The sequence below is a fragment of the Aotus nancymaae genome, unplaced genomic scaffold, assembly GCF_030222135.1.
Source record: "Aotus nancymaae isolate 86718 unplaced genomic scaffold, 86718_ANA_hifiasm-v0.15.2.pri h1tg000067l, whole genome shotgun sequence".
Classification (NCBI taxonomy): domain Eukaryota; kingdom Metazoa; phylum Chordata; class Mammalia; order Primates; family Aotidae; genus Aotus; species Aotus nancymaae.
The window spans coordinates 26,982,169-27,002,649 of record NW_026988482.1 but is presented as its reverse complement, the minus strand read 5'-3'; the positions used below and the strand labels follow the sequence as shown (position 1 = coordinate 27,002,649).

General features: G+C 57.6%; 1 protein-coding gene across 1 annotated transcript in view; it reads right to left on the bottom strand.

Moving 5' to 3' along the window:
* DNAH1 (dynein axonemal heavy chain 1) overlaps positions 1-20,481 on the bottom strand; it is a 77,257-nt gene that overhangs the window by 13,004 nt on the left and 43,772 nt on the right. The window contains exons 34-56 of the mRNA XM_012460669.2: positions 20,227-20,413; positions 18,688-18,779; positions 18,341-18,495; positions 16,072-16,249; positions 14,653-14,847; positions 14,443-14,562; positions 14,056-14,214; positions 13,866-13,973; positions 12,603-12,743; positions 12,302-12,462; positions 11,745-11,902; positions 11,263-11,436; positions 10,547-10,585; positions 7,966-8,144; positions 6,629-6,859; positions 4,938-5,134; positions 4,323-4,458; positions 3,324-3,532; positions 2,889-3,060; positions 1,957-2,148; positions 1,499-1,609; positions 599-784; positions 93-284 (exon numbers count right to left, since the gene is read on the bottom strand). Coding sequence (XP_012316092.2) covers positions 93-284; positions 599-784; positions 1,499-1,609; positions 1,957-2,148; positions 2,889-3,060; positions 3,324-3,532; positions 4,323-4,458; positions 4,938-5,134; positions 6,629-6,859; positions 7,966-8,144; positions 10,547-10,585; positions 11,263-11,436; positions 11,745-11,902; positions 12,302-12,462; positions 12,603-12,743; positions 13,866-13,973; positions 14,056-14,214; positions 14,443-14,562; positions 14,653-14,847; positions 16,072-16,249; positions 18,341-18,495; positions 18,688-18,779; positions 20,227-20,413 — 3,672 coding nt within the window. The remainder of the gene's footprint in view (positions 1-92; positions 285-598; positions 785-1,498; positions 1,610-1,956; positions 2,149-2,888; positions 3,061-3,323; positions 3,533-4,322; positions 4,459-4,937; positions 5,135-6,628; positions 6,860-7,965; positions 8,145-10,546; positions 10,586-11,262; positions 11,437-11,744; positions 11,903-12,301; positions 12,463-12,602; positions 12,744-13,865; positions 13,974-14,055; positions 14,215-14,442; positions 14,563-14,652; positions 14,848-16,071; positions 16,250-18,340; positions 18,496-18,687; positions 18,780-20,226; positions 20,414-20,481) is intronic.

The window sequence follows — 20,481 nt, the reverse complement described above, 5'->3', positions numbered from 1 at the left end:
CTGTTGTTGGGGGCAGACTCCTCTCCAGCTTCACTGTCCTGCTGGCAGGCTCTGTCCTCATTCGCCGCCTGGCCAGGGTGTGGCATGCTCACCTTGTCAAACTTGAAGAAGCTCTCGAGGAAGCGGCCCGGGTCCTGCAGCAGCCCCTTGCCGGGCTCCCAGTAGTCATCTACCTTGGTGCCTGGCTTCTCTCCAGGCACTTTCTTGGACTTGATGCCTTTCATGATGCACATAGCTTCTATGACCAGCTTCACGCCTGGGGGTGGCCGCTGCATGGCACGTACCTGCGGGACCAGCCACCATGTGGGGAAGACCCACACTCAGTGGGCACCCTTGGGCAGGGACCCTGCCAGAAATGTTGGCCCTACCAACCAAATCCCTACTACCACAGGACACAGGCACATCCAGAGATCCACAGAGGTTGGCCTCAGCCCTCAGTTCCTCCTGCTCCCCCACCCAGGTACCCATTCTCCTACCTAGGCCCTGGGGACTGCAGCGAGGAGGGTGGGATAGGCAGCTGGGCCCCAGGGGATGTGCAGAGGGAGGGCCTGAGGACAGGCATATGAGATGGAATGCCAGGAGAAGCCCTGGTGCTCACCTCGGTCACATCATTCTTGTTGAGGTTGCGTAGGCTGTCCAGTGCCGCGTCCAGGGCTGGCAATGCCTCATCCAGGTCCTTCTGAGCGTCATCAGCAATAGCTTGTGCCTTCTTGGCCTTCTCGTTGGCTTTGATCTCCTCTGCCTGCACTGAATTCCGAGTCTCCTCGGCGATGGCCGTATCCACCTGGGGATGGGAGACACAGGTGTGTCCTCCTCCCTTTTCTCTTCTGAATCTTAGTCTCCCCAGATGGAAGGAAATGAGCGTTGGGGTGCCCTGTCCTCCAAAGGCCCCCTAGCTGTGACAGGCCAGAGAGGTCTGGGAATACCAGAGCCCCTTCCACTTCCTGAGTGATCACCATGGGCCTGGCATGTGGCTTGGGGACTTAACAAGTTTGGATATAAATGCCCCACAGGCAAGGCCCCCTAAGCCCACAGGCACCTTCATGCAAGACAAAGACCCTCCTCCTGCCTTTCCTCCAGCTTCTTTCTATTTGCTGGGAAATTTTGCAGTGCACTGACTTTGCAGAGCAGGACACTTGACTATTCCTGCCAGAAAGCTGTCACGAGGAATATATAAACTGCAAAGTCTGCTGTGGGGATTGGGCCCTTCAACGCGGGACCCTGTGCTGGGCAGAATCCAGGCTGTGGTTATTGGCATCGTTTGGATTCCTCTGCCTTGCTCCTTGCTGACCCCGTGCCCAGTGCAGTGCCTGGTGTAGAAGAGCTCCTGGGCAGACATTCCATGACTAAACAGATGGCTACTGAATGAGGAAGCTGGGGCATGCGGAGGCCAGACAACTTGCAGTGGCCAGGCAGCTAGCGAGCCTGCGCCTGTGTAGGGGTGCCGAGCTTCCTCAGACAGAGTCGGGCATCGGGGAGGGCCCGGGAGTACCCCAACCTTGATCTGCTCCATGGTGAGCATGGTGTCCTTGGCAGCCTCCTCCAGCAGGGGGTGCATAATCTCCAGCTCCTCCTGCATCTTGGCTATGTCCTCAGAAGTGCGCAGCAGCTGGGGGTTGGGGCACAGAGAGGAAAACAGGTGTGGCAGGGCACAGAGAGTGCACCGGGCCTGCTGGGCCGCCCTCATTCCTGAGAGAGAGGCTGTGGCCAGCAGCTTCTGTGGCCCCCAGGTTGCCCAGCCAACCCCAGAGGAAGGGTGTCAGTCCCCCAAGAATTTGCTTTAGTCTGGCCCTTGACTGGAAACTTTCATTCTTTCGACAAGGAGGGAAGCCACCCACTTCAACATTGTGGGCTGCGGTTTGAAAGGCTGAGCGCTGTGTCACCTGGCGTCAGGGCTGAGTGAGTGGCCAGCCCACAGGCAGTTGGCCTCTCCACAGGGTCTTGCTTGGGACCCACCTTGTCGAGGCCACTCTTCATGCGGTTCTTGGCAGTTTTCAGCTCCAGTTTCTTCTGCCCAATGAGGATGGAGAAAATATGAAGCAGCTCCAAGTAGCTCTTGGGGGTCACATAGTTGTGACGGGCCAGCTCTGCCAGGTACTCAGTGCACTTCTTGGACACCGACTGGTGGATGTACACACAGACCTGGATCTGGGGGAGGGAGACCACAGGTTCCGGCCTGGTGGAGGCCCCAACAAAGACAGAGACTGGGTGCCCACAGCCACTGCAGCCTGGGCCGAGGAGGGGGCCACGGCAGGAAACTCCATGTCTTGCAAACTCACTCTGTGAGCCTCACGACCTCCAGGTCGAGGTCATCTTTTGTGCAGGTGAAAAACCCCAGGCCCAGGGAAGTCCAGGGGTTAGTTCAAGTTCACACAGCTGTCAAGGGCAGGGCTGGCTTTGAACTTGGACCCAGCTCTCTCCCAGCTCCTGGCCCAGTGTTCTTGTCACAGCCCATGCCCTGCCTCTCTCTGAGAGGCCTGAGGTGGTTCTGCCTCAGAGGCTGGATCTAGGGGGAGAGAGGGCCCAAGGCCTCAGCACAGCCAGGTAGGGAAATGTTGGGACTGTCGCCGTCTTGGGTTGGACCAGGCAAATCTACACCCCCACCTGTGGTCTCTGGAGTTCTTGGAAGAAAGTGTCATGAGGCCCCCAGGGAATAAGGGAAACAGTACCTGTGCAGCTGTGTGCCCAGCACCCTAACCACTGTGATGACCTATGGCACTGCCCATTTACAGATGAGGAAACTGAGGCTTAGTCAGGCAACACTGCCTGATCAAAAGCTTACCCTCGGTGGTGAGCCTGGGACTCTTACCCAGACCTTGGTGACCCTGAGCCCATGCCCCAAACCAGACAGTTCTCCCCAAGGTCTGGAACTTCACCAAGACACCCACCAGTCCTTGGATTTCTTCGTTGGAGGATTCCAGTTCTGGGATCTCATTGAGGAACATGGTGGCCACAGACTTCAGGGCCTCTGCCGGCCACTCGTTAAACCAGTCGATGGTACAGCAGTTGACCAGGGAGGGAAACTGCCTCAGACGAGCTCGGAAGACCTCTCCAATAGGGCTGGGAAGCCAGGAATCCAAATGAGGTCCAGAGACACTGAGTAGTGCCCCCAAGCCCAGGATCCAGGACCTTTACACAGCCCTGTGGCATGGCAGCCAGGACACAGCAGCACAGCAGCCTGGGCCCGATGGCATGACGGCCAGGCCCAGGCCGCGTTTCCTCATCTCGGGCCCCAGTGCGCAGGCAGACAGTGTCCCCGGGGCCAGCCCCTGCACACACCCGCCTCCGCTGCCCCGGCACAGCTCGGCAACCACTGCCTGTACCTCATGCACAGCACCATGTGGATGTTGCTGCGCACGCGCCCAGTGTAGGCAGCCATGAGGTTGGCCTTGGTGGGCTGCAGCCCCTGCTCCTGGATATAGGGCCGCATGGCACTGATGATCTGGTCCTGTTCATCCACGTTATAGAGGTTGGGAATGTCACCAGAATTCAGGACGTTGTTGATGTCCTCCAGGAAGGATTCGTTCTTGATCTGGGGAGGGATGAAGGGTTGGGGAGCTAAGCCCCTGTATGTTGGACTCTGTGACCACAGTCTCATTGGACCTTCACAACAGCTCCATTAGACAGACTGTGCCACTACGGCTCAGAGAAGCCAGGGCTCACACAAGTGACCTCATCAGAGACTAGCCTGTAGCCATAGTCTAGGACTTGCACCCAGTGGGGACTCGCCCTCATGCAGAAGCTCTGAAAACCACTGGGCTGTGGCAGGACCCTGGGTCCTCAGTGGGGGATCTGGCATCTTCCTCTTCGCCCCTCTCCATACCTCAGTTTACTCACAGGAGGAAACCATGGCCATGGGCAGAGAGAGGTCCTTGCCCATCTCATCCAGCCTGAGCCTGGCTTGTGTTAAAGGGCATCCTTCCTTTCCTGCCTCACACAGTGACTGTCTTGAAGGGAGCTCTGGGGTTGGGACAGGGCTGGGAGCAGAGGGGCCTTTGGTCCAGGGTCAAGGTCATCTTGGTCCAGGGCTGGGAGCAGAGGGGCCTTTGGCCAATGAGTGGGGTGCTATGCTACCAGGGCCTTTTTTACCCTCGGGGAATGAGTGAGGATCTATGCTCCACCTTAGCTCTGAGAGGTTGGGGTTGGCCTTGTGCTCTCAACCTGCCCATCTGTGGCCCCACCTGGTCCTGGTGGTCCCTCTGAGATCTGCCCTGACTGACAGTGAGCTGGGTGTGAAGGACTGACCACCTTCCGGGTGCTACGCTCAGCTGGGGCTGTGTCCAGTCCCCCTGGAGCCCTGCCCTCTTCTGTAGCAGTGGCACCTGGGTGTCTGAGAACAGGAAGGTGATGGGTAGGTTCTGCAGGCCCGCCTTGAGCAGGACCTTCTTGACATCCTCTCGCCATTCAGACATGCCGTAGTTCTTGGATAGTTCAATCTGGAAGCACTCATATTCAGCCCTAGAGGCAGAAGTTTGGGTTGAAGCATGCCAGGGGCTTGGGGCCAGGTGCTGAAGGGCGGCAGGTGGACACACCCTATCCCAATCACCTGGAGTCCTGCTCCCACCTGGGCAGACCTGCAGACCCTGTAGGTCCTGAACCTGTTCTTTTGCCTCCAGACCTTTGCCCAAGTTGTTCCTTCAGTCCTAACACCCTTACCTTCCATCCTCCCAACTCAGTTTCTGAGAGCGGCCCTGGCCCCTTCCCCTAGTAATCCCTCTGAGATGCTCACACCACACTTCCCTCCCCACAATACTTCAGGGCACTGCTGCTGCCTCTCCTTGGAGGCCAGTTCCTGCTACCAGTGTTTCCAGAAGCTTGTGGGCTGCCCAGGCCTGCTTCAGGCTTGCCCTCAGCCTCTACCACTGTGCAAAAGCATGGGTCTAACTGACCAGCCAGCCCCAGCCATCCACTGCCCAGCATGCCCCAGAGGTCCTCACATGTGCGAGGCGAGGCGTGTGAGGGAGCTGCGGCCGCTGCCACCCACACCCAACAGGAGTGCATTGCCCAGCGCCTGGCGCAGGGTGCGGCTGATGCGGCAGATGTGGCTCATGGCATCCATGAAGAGGACCAGCTTCAGCTTGGCCGTGTTGATCTGGTTGTAGTCCTCCATGTACTCCTCGATCACCTGTATCATCTGAGCACCAAGGCGGGGGTGGGGAAGGTGAGGTCTCTCTTATTGTAGGGTCTCCTGGCTCCCCCTCCCCGACCCTACCGCTTTCTTTTCTGTCCTGACCAAGAAGCACATGGTGCCTTGACTGCTCTGTGACCCGGCCAGCTGCATGTTTCCTCTGTAGGCTTGAGCCCAAGCTGAACATTCCCAGACACTGATAAACTTGCTTAGGTTGTTGCTCAAAACACTGAGGGATTGGCCTAGAGTGGTGGCTTTTTCGAGTAATCCTGTAATCCCAGCACGGTGGGAAGCCAAGGTGTGAGGATCACTGGAGCACAGGAGTTCAAGACCAGCCTGGGCTACATGGCAAAACTCTGACTCTACCAAAAAAATATAAAAATTAGCTGGGCATGGTGGCATGTGCCTGTGGTCTCAGCTACTGGGGAGGCTGAGGTGGAACGATTGATAGAGCACATGAGGTGGAGGCTGCAGTGAGTCAAGTTCATGCCACTGCCCTCCAGCCTGGGTGACAGAGCAAGACCCAGTCTCACACACACACACACACACACACACACACACACACACACACACAAACCCGCTGAGGGATCAATCATGTTGTTAGACACATAGAAGCTAGCCCCTAGCCCACCCAAATTCCTTCAGCCCGCATGTGAACGCCATAACTCATATGACCCCCTCATCACAGACATACTGAGCTACGAGAACATCTCTGCTCTCCCCTGTATGAGTTCCCCTAATAATGCTCAGGACTGATTACCCTGGCGTGTAGTGCTTCTTTCTTTGACTCTCAACCAGTCCAATCTAGTCATGGCTTGGGGCAGTCCCTTGTGGGAACCTACTTGCTGCCACTCTTTTGGGGCAACTCTAGCCATGGGCTCGGCTGATCAGAACATCGTGTACCTCCCTCCCTGATGGGGAGCTTGCCCGCCATGGCATATCCTGCTCCTCCTGTGCATGGGGGGGACGCTGGGCCTTAAGAAGCCAGGGCCCCCTGCATGAGGCCTGACCCAGGGACACATGGAGGCCTGAGAGTCGGGTCAGAGCCCTGTCTGATCCTTTTGGGGCTCACCAGCTATACTGGCCCTGGGCCCCTGGCGGGAGCTCTGGGAACTAGGAGAGGATGCGTGTGGAGAGAAACTGTCAGGAGGCCTGCTTCAGTCATGCAGCTCTCGGGCCACCAAGTCAGGCCTCTTCCCTGCCTCCCTGGGGTCCTGACTGAGACCCGTGGCCCCAGGCCCCTCCCTCGGCCCCCTGTGGAGGGATGATTGCCCCTGTGTCTAGAGCCCGTCTCAGCTGGATCACAGGCTGGTCCTCAGAGACAGGCGAAGAAACTGGTACCCAGAGAGAGCACGAGTATGCCAGGAGTCTCCTGGAGCGCGTCCTGGCCCTCCAGGTGTAGTGTGGTGGTGTGTTAGTGGTGACTGCAGGGGCCTGGGCCCCAGGGGGCAGATTGAAGAGGAACTCACCAGGGGTAGGGCGCCTACCTGGGCCCCTCACCTTACTCTCACTGGTGATGAGTTCGTAGGACTTGACATCGGAGCCTGGTGACATGAAGTCCCCATAAAGGATGGGCTGGAAGGGGCAGACCTGGTTGAAGGTCACCTCCCACTGCTCCATGCAGTGCTTGAGGAGCTGGTCGAACCATCTGCGGTCCTCCTCATTCACCAGTCGGTCGCGGAACACGCGGCAGTCCTCGTGATACCACAGTCGCAGCAGCTGCACTTTGTCCTGCGGTAGCCCCAGCATTGGTGCCTGTCCTTGGCCCCCGGGCCCTCAGCCATCTCGCAAAGCAGCAGGCATGGGAGGGTGGACCTGGCTCTCCCACCATGGCCCAGCCACCGTGTGCGGGGGTTGCTGGCAGGTGCAACTGCTGGCCAGCTGAGGATGGGGTGGATGGCACAGTGCCACCTGGACCTCCTCATCCCCAGCTCCAAGTCCAGCTGGCCAAGTGCCCTCTGGGCATCTGGCTCTGCTAGCTGGTCGCAAGCATCTCAAAGTCATCACTTCCACCTTTTAGCCCCCTGTGGCTCCCCTCACCCCAAGCCTGGGAGGGATGCTTGATGCTCCTAACACCTTCCCAACACCCCAAATCTAACCACTCAGCAGGCCACACTGACATGACCCACAAACTTCCTCTGAATCTGGCCCCTCTCTCCATCTCTGCTGCTGCCTCTGTCCCAGCTTCCCCGCATCTTCCTGGGGGGCAGGACTGCCCCGTGGAAGCCCCAGTCTTTTCTGTAGACTTGGTTGGCTACAAGAGTGGCTATAAGGCGAGGGCCAGCTTCTGTCCTGCTCACCCCATCTCTTCAGCCCTGGGCCCCACACACACTGGCTGCTCAGTCCCATTCCAAAGTGCGAGTCTGTCTCCCGCCCGCCACCACGGCTCCCCATTACACCCTAAGGATAAATGTAAGCTCCATGCGGGTCCGCCCACTGCGCCTAGCACCTGGTCCCACCTCTACCAGTGCCCCTGACACCTGGCTCCCTGCTACACTTCCTCCTCCTTCCATCTGAGTGTTTTGGGTTCCCAGAGGGCACCCTGTTCCCTGTGTCTCACATGTTCTCACAGGCAGGCTCACCGGAAGCCTCCCCTCTCCCTCACCTTGCCTTGGCTCCCGCGTGCGACCCCCATCTCACTCAGCACTCCTGACATGGGTTTAACCCACAAGACTGGGCTCAGCTGTACCAAGGCTGAGCTCTAGAAGGCCTGGCACCCCCGTGTGCCAGGAGGCCCCACTCAGGATCTGTTTGGGCAGGAAGGCCTGAACTCCATGGGGCTGGGGAGGATGGCGAGACAGTGTGGGCACTGGGGAGGGTGCCTGCCCAGTCCTCACCTCGACCTTGGCCGGGTCAGCCATGAGCATGCCTTGGAAGACCTTGGAGAGGTCCCTCAGGTTGAAGGTGTAGTGGGACTTGGCTGGAGTGGGCAGCAGCTGGGAGGTGATGGTGGCATACACTGTGATGGTGGCTTCCACAAGGGGCTCCGTGAGGTGGGCAATGTGGGGGGCCCCGGCTGGGGGAATAGGAGAGTGGCCTGGGTCACACAGCCGGGAGCTCCCTCTGTAGCCTCTGCAGGTCCTGACCTCCTTGCCTTTGCTTTGCTGTGCCCCCCACCAAGCCCCTCCCCTAGCCTGCAGGCTTGGATTCTATGTACCCTTTGGCCCCATCTCAGATGCCCCCAGCTTAGGGGAGATGAAGAATCTCCCACTCTGCACCCTCTTATATCTTTATGCTGACATGGCCTGTTGGAGCACTGGGACTTATCATGGAATTGGGGGCACTCGTGGGGTCAGTGCTGGGTGGGGCCATTACTGCCTTGTCCTGTGGAGGCTGTGCCCAGACTTGAACATTCCACCTCTGAGCCACATGTGGGGAGGGTTTCATCGTCCACACAGGCCTCAGGATGCCTAAGCAGAGGAGGCCTGGAGGGCTCACCGACCTTGAGGGCTCACCACCCACTTCGGGGCTGGCTACCCCCAGCCTGCATTTTCACCACTCACACATCTACTGGCCTGTTCTTTGAAAACGATCCAATTCTGTGCTGGGAACCCAAATTCTGTCAGTGGAAACTGGGTGAAGTGGAAAAAACGGAAAGAAAGGGCAGGAAAGGGCTTGTTTTGTTGACCCAAACAGACACACTCCTCACCGTCAACAAGCAGATATTGCAGCAGGGAAGGCAGGCCTGCAGCAGGACAGGGGCCAGGGAAGGGCCAGAGTTGGGCTTGGGGGAGATTTTATAGGAACGCTTGGGGAGGCCTCACTGAGGAAGGGGCCAGTCAAGCAGAGAAGTGAGATGCAAGCTCACATGTAACTGGAGAAAAATTGTTCCAGGAAGAGGGGACAGCAGGGCAAAGGCCGGGAGGTGGGGGCAGGCCCATTGTGTTAAGGACCAGCAATGAGGCAGTGAGCGGGAGGCAGTGAGATCAGAGGGCCGTGGAGGGGCTGAAGATGGCTTTGCCTGCCACTGTCAGGGCCCGGGCTCTTGCCTGAATGAGATGGGTGAGAGAGGAGGACTGTGGCCTGGTGGGATATTTTCATGGGTCCCTGTGGCCACAAGCAGAGGATAGACCTCAGGCAGGTGAAGGCAGCCACCTGGAGACCATGGCGGGGCTGCAGCACTGGCCAGGTGGGTGAGAATGGGGTGGTGAGCAGTGGCCGATTGGGATGGGTTTTCAAGGGAGAGCCCCCGGGACTTCCTGACAGGTGAGCTGTGGGTGAGGAAACGGGGATGCAGGATGGCGCCAGGGCTCTGTCTTGCTGGAAGCACCTGGAAGGATGGTGCTGCCAGCACCTGAGATGAGGAGTGCGGGGCACTCAGGAGTTGGATCTGGTCAGGTTCAGCCTGAGACGGCCTGTGGACAGCCCGGGGGAGGTGTGGAGTCAGGCATTCAGGGGATACGGCTGGGCTCAGGACATTGACTTGGGAGTTGCCAGCACAAAGATGGTTTTTCCCCATCAGAGGCAGATGGGACTGTCTGAAGACAGTGTGGTTGGAGGGAGAAGAGGCTGGAGACCAAGCCCCAGTCCATCCGAGAATGGGAGACCAGGGACCGGGCAGGCCTGAGAGAAGCCTGCTGCAGGAAGGGGTCATCTGCCGGCCAGAGTGAGGGTGAGGGGGCATTCATAGGAAAGTAGGAGGTGAGCGCGGGTACAGCGGGAAGAGATAACACTTTGGAGGTGTTTTGCTATCAAGGTGAGCAGAGAGGCAGTGCGATGGCCCGGGGCAGGTGGGAAGGGGGCCCAGAGAGGCTGTTTTGCATTTGGTGGTTAAGATGGAGAATGGGGCCTATTTGTGGAAGGCCAAATGGAGAAGGGAGCGCTGGTGTCCGCGACGAGGAGCCACAGGAGGGAAGGCAGGGCCCCAAGGGCTTGACGCAGGTAAGCAGGTGGGTGTGGACCCAAAAGGGAGCTGTCTCCCGAAGGCCTCTTTCAGCAGAGGGCAGGGGGAGGAGGTGAGCCTGGGCAAGGACAGGGACTGAAGTGGTCAGCCGCCCTGCCGCATCAACGGGCAGATTCACCAAGATGCCTGCCCCACACAAATCTCTCCCAGCTTTCCTGCGCACACCTGCTCCTTCGGGTTCTGTTCTTCACACAGGGTGGGAGTTTGCTGGAGTTCCTTATTCATGTATTCATTTTGCATTTAATTTGCACCTATCATCAGCTAGTCACTAACGCAGGCATGGAAGGGCCAGCTGACTATTAGAATAGCTGAATGCGCCTATGGGGCAGCCAGTGCCTGTGTCAGCCTTCGCTCTGCCACCCAGTGGCCCAAGGTCCCTGCATGAACCTGAGGATGTTTCACCATGGTGTCTGGTCCCAGCCTCAACACGCCCAACTAGAGCCCAGAGCTCATGCTGGAACCAGTGCCCCTTCCCACCCAGGCCCTCCCAGGCCCCTGCCCAGGCCCACACTTACGCACAGGGTCCCGGTAGCTTTTTTCTCCAAGGAGTCCAGCTAGAGGGTGGAGGGAGGGACAAAGGCTTGGGGTTAGGCGGACCTCTTGCTGCTCATCCTGGCCTGGGAAGCACCCAAAGCAGCCACTTGCCACTCCCCAACCCCTCCTCAGAGCAGTGTGCCCCCACTTCCAAGCTGGACATGCAGGTAGGTCCTGCCTAAGCCCCTGGAGGCAGGGCAGACCAGGCCAGAGGGTGGGAGGCCCTCCATCTGGCACGTGCCAAGCAGAATTCAAAAGTCAGAGTGTGCATTGGGAAGGAGGTAGGATGGTGGGGGAAACGGCATCTTGGGGTAAGCTTTTCCCCAAACCCCGTAAAGGATCAGAGACAGTCTGTCCATCCTATCTTGTGGCTTTTCCTGATTTCCAAAAGCAACATGCCTCCACCAGAGTTCCTGGGCAAGTACTACAGTATATGTATGTTTGTATGTGGGTGAGTGCATATGTGTGTATCATACATCCAGCAATCACCATGTGCCAGGCTTCATGCTAGCCGCACGACATGCAATATCACACTTAACCCTCACGACTTGGAATGGTAGGTACAGATGAAGAAACAGGCTCAGAGAGATTCATGAGCTGCCAGAGGTCGACTTTCCGGTGGCCACTAACTGTCCTTGGTGTGGCCTCCCTGGCCTGGGCTTCTGCCTTTGTCCTTGCCACCCACACCAACACTCACCCATCCAGTTGCCCAGGATGGTGGAGAAGATGCGTTTCTTGCTGACCTCATCCATCTCAGTGAAAGACAGGTAGTTGAAGTGACGCGTCAGCCGAGGGGTGACGTTGTTCCTCCCTCCACCCGGGGGGCCCATGGCGCAGACAAAGTTGATGTCCACTAGGTTCTTGAAGGCGCCTGGAGTAGGGGCAGGAAGTCAGGAAGGGCCCTGGCCAGGGCTGCATGATGACCTCGTGGCCCTTTCTCCATATAAAAATTCAAAATTATATTTTACAGCAGTATTGGAATAAAGACAAAACATCAATATTACACATGAAAATTTTTCTTTGTCCTAAAAGTTCATCCTCCTCCCCTTTAATTTTAAGAGAAATTAAAATATGTTTGTGGGTGCCTTAAAGTATGGTAAGGTCTTCAGCACTATGCCTCCTGTGCCCCTGTGCAGCGCGCCCAGCCCTTGCCCTGTGAGCCAGGCCGGCCACACTCACCGATGACCTTGCGGTCGTACCAGCCGCCATGGTCCATCCACTGACGCAACAGCTCAATAGGTGGCTGCGCGCCATACGTCTCCAGGGCTGGCATGTTCAGGTCATCGATGAAGAAGATAAAGTTGCGCCCCAGAGGTGGCCCAAACACACCCTTCCGCCTGAGGGGAGGGGCTTTGTGAGCCCAGCACCCACAGGCACCAGGTCCTCTGAGAACCCAGGGGCGATGGGGTGGCAGCTCTGCCTCTGGGAAGCTCTTGCTAAATTTCAGCCTCCTCCTAATTGCTAGATGCTTGACCCACCCTCCGCCTTGTTCTGAGTGTCCTGGGACAGTTGGGACTGGCTCACCTGGTCTGAGCTCCCTCAAAGTGAATCTTGCCTCCCAGGCAGATGGACAACAGGCTTCTCACAGATAGACCCAGGGCCCTGCCCGAGGGCCCAGCCAGGGAGACCACTCACCCGCTGATCAGCTCAAATAATTTGGTGGAGAGGTGAGACAGCAGCTGGGTGGGCCAGGCCAGGGGGATTTGGGGCTGAGAAGGAGGGCGGGGGTGCCCTGCCTCTTGTCCAGCTTGCTGTCGATGAGGTCCTGGGTCTGGTTGGCTGAAGTGCGGGCTGAGAAGGTGAGAAAGTGGCTTACATACTTCAGCGCCAGGTTCTTGAGGAGCTTGTTGGAGATGGTGAGCGTCTTCCCCGTGCCTGTCGGCCCAATGCACAGTACCTGGCAGAGTGGGGAGGGCACAGAAGAAGCGCGCAGTGGGCCGGGTGCACAGGAGGAGCTGCCCTCGAGTCAGTATGGGAGGCTGGCCAACCCCCTCATGGGCCTTGGGGAGGGTGGAGGCAGGGCCTGGGGGTGCTCACGGGCTTCTTATTGGTGAGCAGCATGTCCAGCAGGTAAGACATCTGCACGGTGTCCATGGTAGGCACAATGATGTTGCAGTAGCTGGTGTCTGGTACTATGGTGAATGGCACTGAGGAGTCCATCCACTTCACCCAGGCAACCTGGAACCACAGGTGGCTCAGTGGGTGGGCCTGGCACACCTCTCTACCCCACTCCTGGCTGTGGCCCTATGGCCAAGTGTGGCAGGGCCAGGAGCTGCACTGCTGGGCTTTGGCAAGAGGGTCCAGGTTCAGGGCTGCTTCTGGCAGAAATGAAAAGTCCTGTGCCCTGCTTTCTGCATGGGGAGGGGGACGCAGAAAGCAGGGCACAGGCCAAGAATAAGGGACTCTGAGCACAGCTGCATAGAAGAGGTCTCCCTGAATGCAGCTGCCCAGGTTGGGGGCTCCCTAAGGACTGCCAGGCCCTGAGTCTCTGCAGAAAGGAGACGCTCTGGGAATTGAACAACCCAGAATGCAAAGGTGTTTGCTGTTTAGTTTCAGGCTACACAAGAAATGCGGGGGCCAGAACCATGGGCGCTGGCATCAGCTGGAAGCCAAGAGGCTGCTGGGTCCATCACCATCCCTGCCTACAGAAATCCCTCCACTCACAGCCAGCCCTGACCCAGCTTGCAGACGTCCCCAGATGGGGGCCCACTGTGGCCAAACCAACACATCCCACGGGGCACAGTCCTAACCATTAGACCCAAATGTGCCCTGGGACCCCCCAGCAGGATCCTGCACAGTAATGGACAGGTCTCTGCAGATGCCTTTCCACCTTTGTCCTCCTGGGCTGGGGTCTTGACCTTGGGATGAGGGTGGGCTCCTGGAGCCCTTGCTAGCTGATAGTGGGGATGAGGACACTGAAGCAGGCATCAAGAGCTTGCCCCCCAACCCTAGGGAGCCCAGGCTCTGGGAAAATGGGGCTATTGAGTGGAACTGGAGTGGCCAATCCCTGGGCTCAGCATCAATGTGGAAGAGGCAGTGTGTATGGCTGGTAAGGGAGGTACTCAGACGTCTCCCCTCAGCCCAGCCCCAGGTTCAAGTACAGCTCTGCCACATCTGGAAAACAAGCACAGTAATAACCACTCTGCAAGGCCATGAGGATTCATGAGATGATGCATATAACCCCGCCTGAGACCTGGTGGCCATCAACATGACTGCTCCCTCTGGCCATAATTCATTGCGGGAACAGCTGCCACCCAGTGGTCCCTCCCTGTGCAGTCTCTGGGATGGGCCTGTGGCCACCTGCTTGCGCTCCTCCTCCGCATCCTCATCATCGTTGGTGCCGCTGATGCCCGCGTCCTCCAGCCTGTAATCGAACACCAGCCCCTCTTCTGGGAAGAGCAGAGTCAGCTGCCGGGAACGAGGAGGAGAAGCAGGCTGTGAGACCCGATAGGACTGCGGCTCCCGCTCCTGGGGGGCTGCCAGCTCTCACCTGTTCATTCTGCATCTTGAACCTTAGCCAGTGGCTGAAGCTGGCGCGGCCATCACTGTCCCCAGTGGCACCCACGCTCCAGATCAGGGAGAAGATGAACCAGGGCTCGATCAACTCTATGACGCGACTCAGCTTTTCAGAGGGTATTTTCTTGAGGCCCTGGGGATAGAGAGAACAGTATCAGGAACAGTATGGATGCCTGAGGAAGTGGGGCTGGGGCATGTCTTGACCTCTGCCACACAGCTTTGTTTCTTTATAGCCAACTGGGCAGGTGGTCTGGTGACCCATGTTGCACCAATCCGAGTCTCTCTCCCAGGCCCTGGAGAGCAAGGAGAATGGTGGGCGTAGAGGGACCAGTTGAATCCAGCCTCACTCTCAGGGCTGTACCTCTCTAGGCAGAAAGGGCTTGAAGAAGCAGTCCAGCAGCTTCAGGAGGCTCATGGTCAGGTTGCCATTGGTCGAGGTGATCACCTCCTTCACTGAGGACCGAACGAAGGAGATGGATTCCTGCAGGGAGCAGGCACCCAGTTCTCATGGCTGGTGGCCACAGTGCCCTGCTGCCCCACCGGGGTCAGGCATACCCATGGTCTCGCTCACCTCCAGGAAGCTGACAAAGAGGACCTGGAAATGCTCCTCGTAGGGCTTCAGCAAGGGGGGCAGCTTCCTTAGCCAGCACTCGACGAAGGGCATGAGCCCCAGGATGCTGGGCTCCAGGTACACCATACCACAGCGGGAGACCGTGGCTGGCGAGGCCACCGCCAAGTCTTGCACCTCAAACATCATGGTCATTGCCTGGTGCCAAGATGAACGGCATCAGTGGGCTGGCTGCCAGTCCCCAGGCCTGGAGAAAGAGCTGCAAGGCTGTGGGGAGGGGCTGCACGTCCTGCAAGTGGGAGGTGTGGGCAGGCTGTGGGGCAGTGGCAGTGCTGGGTGGGATGCAGGAACCGCTGGGTCCTCAGCTGATAATGTGGCTCTCCCTGGAGCCCTGAGGAAGACCCCAGGTCAGGAGATTCTTGGGCTTCGCTGGCCAGACCGGGGTCAGGACATTTTGGGGTCCCTGGAGGCCTGGGGACATCTGATGGAAACTGTGTATTTTGCTCCAGAGCCCCCACCCCTGTGTACATGGACACAGGTCCACACTGGCTGCCAGGTATTTGCTCTTAGAAGGATTCAAGAGCTGGACTCAGTGTAGATTCGTGAGCTGCTCTTGTGCCCAGGCCACAGTCCTCTTTCTCTGACAACTGCCCCTCACACACCAGGCAGGTCCCCGTGGTGGTCTATACCACCCATCCCCCAGACCCCGGGCACACTACCAGGGCCAGGCGCACACCTGACCCAAAGGGGCGACATGGCGGAAAGTGGGCCTGGGAGGCAAGAGGCACTGTCAGCCAGGGAGCAGCGGGGCAGTCATCCTCATGGGCTCAGAGTACAACAGAAAGAAGTTCTGGGCTGGGCGGTGGCTCACACCTGTAATCCCAGCACTTTGGGATCACAAGGTCAAGAGATTGAGACCATCCTGGCCATCATGGTGAAACCCCATCTCTACTAAAAATACAAAAATTAGCTGGGCATGGTAGTGTGTGCTTGTAGTCCCTTCTACTCGGGAGGCTGAGGCAGGAGAATCACTTGAACCTGGGAGTCGGAGGTTACAGTGAGCAGAGATCGTGCCACTGCACTCCAGCCTGGCGCCTGGTGACAAAGCAAGACTGTCAAAGAAAGAAAGAAAGAAAGAAAGAAAGAAAGAAAGAAAGAAAGAAAGAAGGAAAGACAGAAAGAAAGAAGATCTGTGTAAAGGGTGCTCTGAGCAACAGTGCGGGACATCTGAGGTGTGGGAGCTCAGGCCAGGGAGGGGCACTGGGAGCTGAGCCTAAGCTCCTGCTGAGTCATGGTGACAGCCTGAGATGCACCCATGGCCCTGAGAGACAAGGGTGAGGAGGCAGAGCCTGGCCAGCATGGTGCAGCCTCCAGGCCCACCCAGCCTTGGAGGAGAGCGGGCAGGCGGACAGGTGGGCGCACCTCCGTGAGCTTGATGATCTCCCCGGAGCTGAGGCACAGCTTCTTGTTGTCATCCAGCACCGTGTTCATGTTCTCAATCCAGACAGCGTCCACTGGCCCATCGAACATGTACCACTTCTTGTTCGTGTCGGAGGCGATGGCCCCTGCCCGGATGAGCGAGGAGAAAATCCCATCTGTCCTGCAGCGCCAGGGAGAAGAGGGCTGGAGACACCAGGGAGGCGGTGCTTCCCACACAGCTGGCTCCCAGGGAAGCCTGTCCCCTGGGTGGGCCAGCTCTGCTTTACGTTTCCCTACAGTATCTTTGCTCTTTTAAAAATTCTAATAGTGGTACTCAGAGACCAGACCAAAAAAAAACTAATAAAAATAAAAATTATAATAGGAAAAATGTGACTGTTTGGTGTCACACGGTGTAATGAAAACATGTGCTTATGTCCCTGCCCTGCTGAGTCCCTGCTGAAGCCCCATTAAAGGTGAAATCCCAACAGGAAAAAGGGAGCAGGGGAGGAGGCCACAGCAGAGATGGAGGCAGTGCAGCTCTGGGAGACAGTGGACAGGATGGAGGAAGGTAAATGGTAGGTAGGGCAGTGAAGGCAGCGTGATGAGAAGTGGCCAGATCCTGCCTCAGCAGAACCAGGGGTGGGGGGGACCTGTGGGGAGGGGCGCTCAGACCTCAGACCTCAGAGGCAGCACATGCCACCAGGTAAGGGGCCACTAAGGCTGAAAAAGATGCTTTGCTGGGCCCAGTCTTAGGCTCCCGAGCCTTCTCCTAGGCCCACAGGCACACTTCCTTGTAAAATCCACTTTCCGCAAAGAACGCTGCGAAGTCAAGTTTGGCCAGAATCCTTGATATCTGATCACTCTTGAGGCTCCTCCCCTGCACACCCCCAGGCGACACATCTGGTTACCCAGAGGCCTGTCTTCAGTTGGAATCCTGTTAGGCTGGTTTAGCCAGAATCCGCCCCCATCACTGATGTTTCCTCTGGATTTTCCACCTACTGACGTTCACCCTGCCCCTTGGCTAGAGATTCCCACTTGCCCATGCTGTATTCATAGACCAATCTCTCCCCACAACTACAAGGCCCCAGTGCAATGGTCCCTGTGCCTGTCATGCTCCTGAATACATTCTTCCTCGGCATGCTTTAAAAAGAATGTGAGAAGTAGAAAAGTTCCTTTTTAAAGTTTCCTTTCTTATTAAAGAATAAGTGTGCTGATAACTTTGTTAAGCCCTATCCTATGTAGCTGTTAGACAGGCCTTGCTTACAGGCACATAGTACATTCTGTGTCCTTGTATTTTAACCAAGATATTTGTGCTGAATGTGCTCAAAGCCATGTCCCAGCTCTCCATTGCTTTTGCCTGGTTAAAAAAGTTTTCAGTTATTAGCCAATCGGGTTTTAGTTTAGATTGTGAGGTCTGATTCCAGCCAATGGAGATCAGACACAGCAGTAAGGATAACCCCAAATGCGTAAGGAATACATTTTTTTGTTTTCCTTTGTTCATTGTACTCTTGTGGCACGATGGCTAGTGAGAGTACCCTTCCTGCAGCCCAGGAAGTAGAAAGTGCGTTGCTGAAAGATCCTTTGTCTCAGTGCTAATTTTTCTTTGTGGCATAGAGCATCTATTTCCAACAAAGAATCACTGAATATATATGTTTTTCTTTAATAGGGGACATTTTTCTGGTCTGACCCCCAGGCCCCCCACCTACCTATGTAAGAGACTGGAGTGGATATGGGGGAGAATCTGCACCAGAAATGTGGGAAGCAGTACAGGTCCACATTGTGGAAGGTGGGAGACTGTCCCTCCCCAGTGACCATCCTCTACGGGGTGCCCAGAACACTGGAGCCAAGCAGACACCCCTAGCAGAGAACTGGAGACTCTTCTCTGGAGAAACAGACTAGCCTTAGAGAAAAGCTCCTCAGGCGCTGATGTTTCAGCAGTCTCCTTCCATCTGCCCTTCTCACATCTCAGCGCACTTCCCCTAAACTGCACACCCTGGCCTGGGAGCAGGGGCCCGGAGAGGGCCCACCAGCTTCTCTCAGGTCATGACAACTGCCAGATACTTCTGAGGCACCCAGCACATTAAGTCATTCTCGCCTTACCGTAATCATGGTGCCATTATTGTTCCCACTTTGCAGAGAGGGAACCATGGCCTGGGGGGTGAGGATCACTCAGTGAGGAAGTAGAATGGAGAAAAGAATCCCAGGTGTGGGGCTGCAGAACCCAGGCTTCCACCAAGCTGGGCATCACTGGTGGGGCTGGGGGGTCACTCACCACTCGTGGGTGAGCAGGTCAAACTCCCCATACAGCTGACCCATCGTGATGGACTTGGGGTTGAGAACGTAGTAGTTGACAGCCTCGTAGACGCCACCACTGATGGATGGCTGCCCTTTCAGTGACGTCATGGCAGCTGCCAGGACTCTGTAACACTGGGGAGATGGACTGCCTGAGAGTGAGCCTCTGGGCTCCTGAAGAGTAGGGCTGGAGTGGGTTGGTGACCATGGGGAGGGGGAGGGGTATTATACAGGCCGAGGGGCACAAATGGTGTCCAACCGTGTTGAAACCACACCCCCCGCAGGCCCACTGTCTGGGCACTGGCTGCCAAGCTTGGCTCTGCTTACAGTACTCTTGCCGGAGCCTGTGGGGCCGACGAGCATGAGGCCGTGCCGCACCACCGTGGTCTCGTAGAGCTGGACGCACTTGGTCAGGAAGCCTGGGGGACATGGCAGGGGGCCCAGGGGTCAGAGCATGGGCTTGGGTCCTGGTCACACCACTAGCTTGTGTGACCTTGAGTGAGTCACCACACTCCCTGAGCCTCAATTTCCTCATCTATAAAATGAGGACAGTGGTAGCACCTACATCATAGGCAGGGGCAGGTGAAGCCCGAAGCACAGAACTTGGCACAGAGTAGAAACTCTGTACATGCCAGCCGTTATCTCCACTGTGACCACCATTCCTTCACAGCCGTTGGTCAGGTGGCCAGCCACCACCAGCTTGCTCAGTGCCGGTTGTCACAGGCCCCAATTTCAGCCCCAGCCTGCTGAGAGCACCGCCCCAAGTGCATGCTGGCTCCTATGGGCAAACTCCAAGGAACAAGATCCTAGGGTCAGGTGGGAGCTATAGCGACAGCTGCCAGCAGGCAGGGGCCAGGCCCACAGGGGTAGGGAGTAAGTGCCTCACTTTGGTCCAAGAAGGGTGGTGGTGGCTATGGCCCTGCAGGTCCGGGAGTCCCTGCCAAAGGGATAGGGGCCAGTTAGCCAGGGCTGGCGAAGCTGACCTAAGGCTGTGAGGGAAAGAGTTGGAGACTTCGTTCAACAAGCCTGCTGGAGCCTGGGGTGCGGAGGTGACCAGAGAAGGCAGCATTCGAGCCACACATGGAATTGAAGCGCAATGGAAGGCACCGGGAAGAGGCCTTGCAGGGCTGAGCAGGAGCAGGTCAACTGCCCAGAGCTCAGAGGAGGGCCCTGTGTGGCCAGAGTGACTGGGCATGGCTTCCTGGAGGAGCTCCTCCCACAGCCCCACCAAAGGACCAGCTGGAGGGGGTGGCCCAGCTGGGAATGAACTGAGACCCTCATCCTACTACAAGGGGCAAGGGTTCAGGGTGAGAGGGAGTCTATTTGAGGGCAGTGTCCCCCACAGCCCTCCCAGGCACATGGTGGCCTTTGCAACAAGTCAGTGAAGGAAGGGCCCAGATGCTTTTTCTTTAGCGCAATGACACCAGGGGTGTTACCTGACAAGGAACACGGGCAAGTTCTGCTAGTGGGATGGAGCCAAGAGGCCCCTGGAAGAGGGGAGTGGTGGCTGAGGTGAGGTGGGCTGGGGTGTGAGGAATGTGGCCTTGAAGCTCCAGTCACACCCCACTGAGGGCCAGGGCCTGATGAAGCAAGGCCCAAGAAGAGCCCAGGGCTCTCAACCCACGTGGGAAGGAGGGCTCGGGAAGGGGACTGCGCCTGGTTCCCCACCACCAGGTGGATTCTGATGGAGACCCGGCCGTACACCCGCCCTGCCCCTGAATTGCTTGGCTGAGAGCCCAGGCCTGCAGCGTGCTTGGCCAGGTGTGAGGGCCCTGGGGCTGGACTGTCCTGTCTCTATCTCCCTGACCTGGACTCCAAGGTGGCCAGGGTCAGCCCCTCTGCAAACACCCAGGACCCGAGGCTCACCCTCCACATCCTTGAGGCTGCTCTTCCTGCAGGCCTCTCGGATGGCCTTGTCCAGGATGCCGTAGTCCGTGTCCTCCTCCCTGATGGTGGGAAACAGGTCAGATACGATCCCAGAGAAGAGCCTGAGGTCCTCCTGCAGGAACTTGGGCACGTTCACATCGCGGATGGCTCGGAGGCAGATCAGCTCCTGCAGCAGGTGCCGGCCAAGCCTTCAGGGCGGGTGGGCCAGCCGCCCTCCAGCTGCCCAGGAGCCCT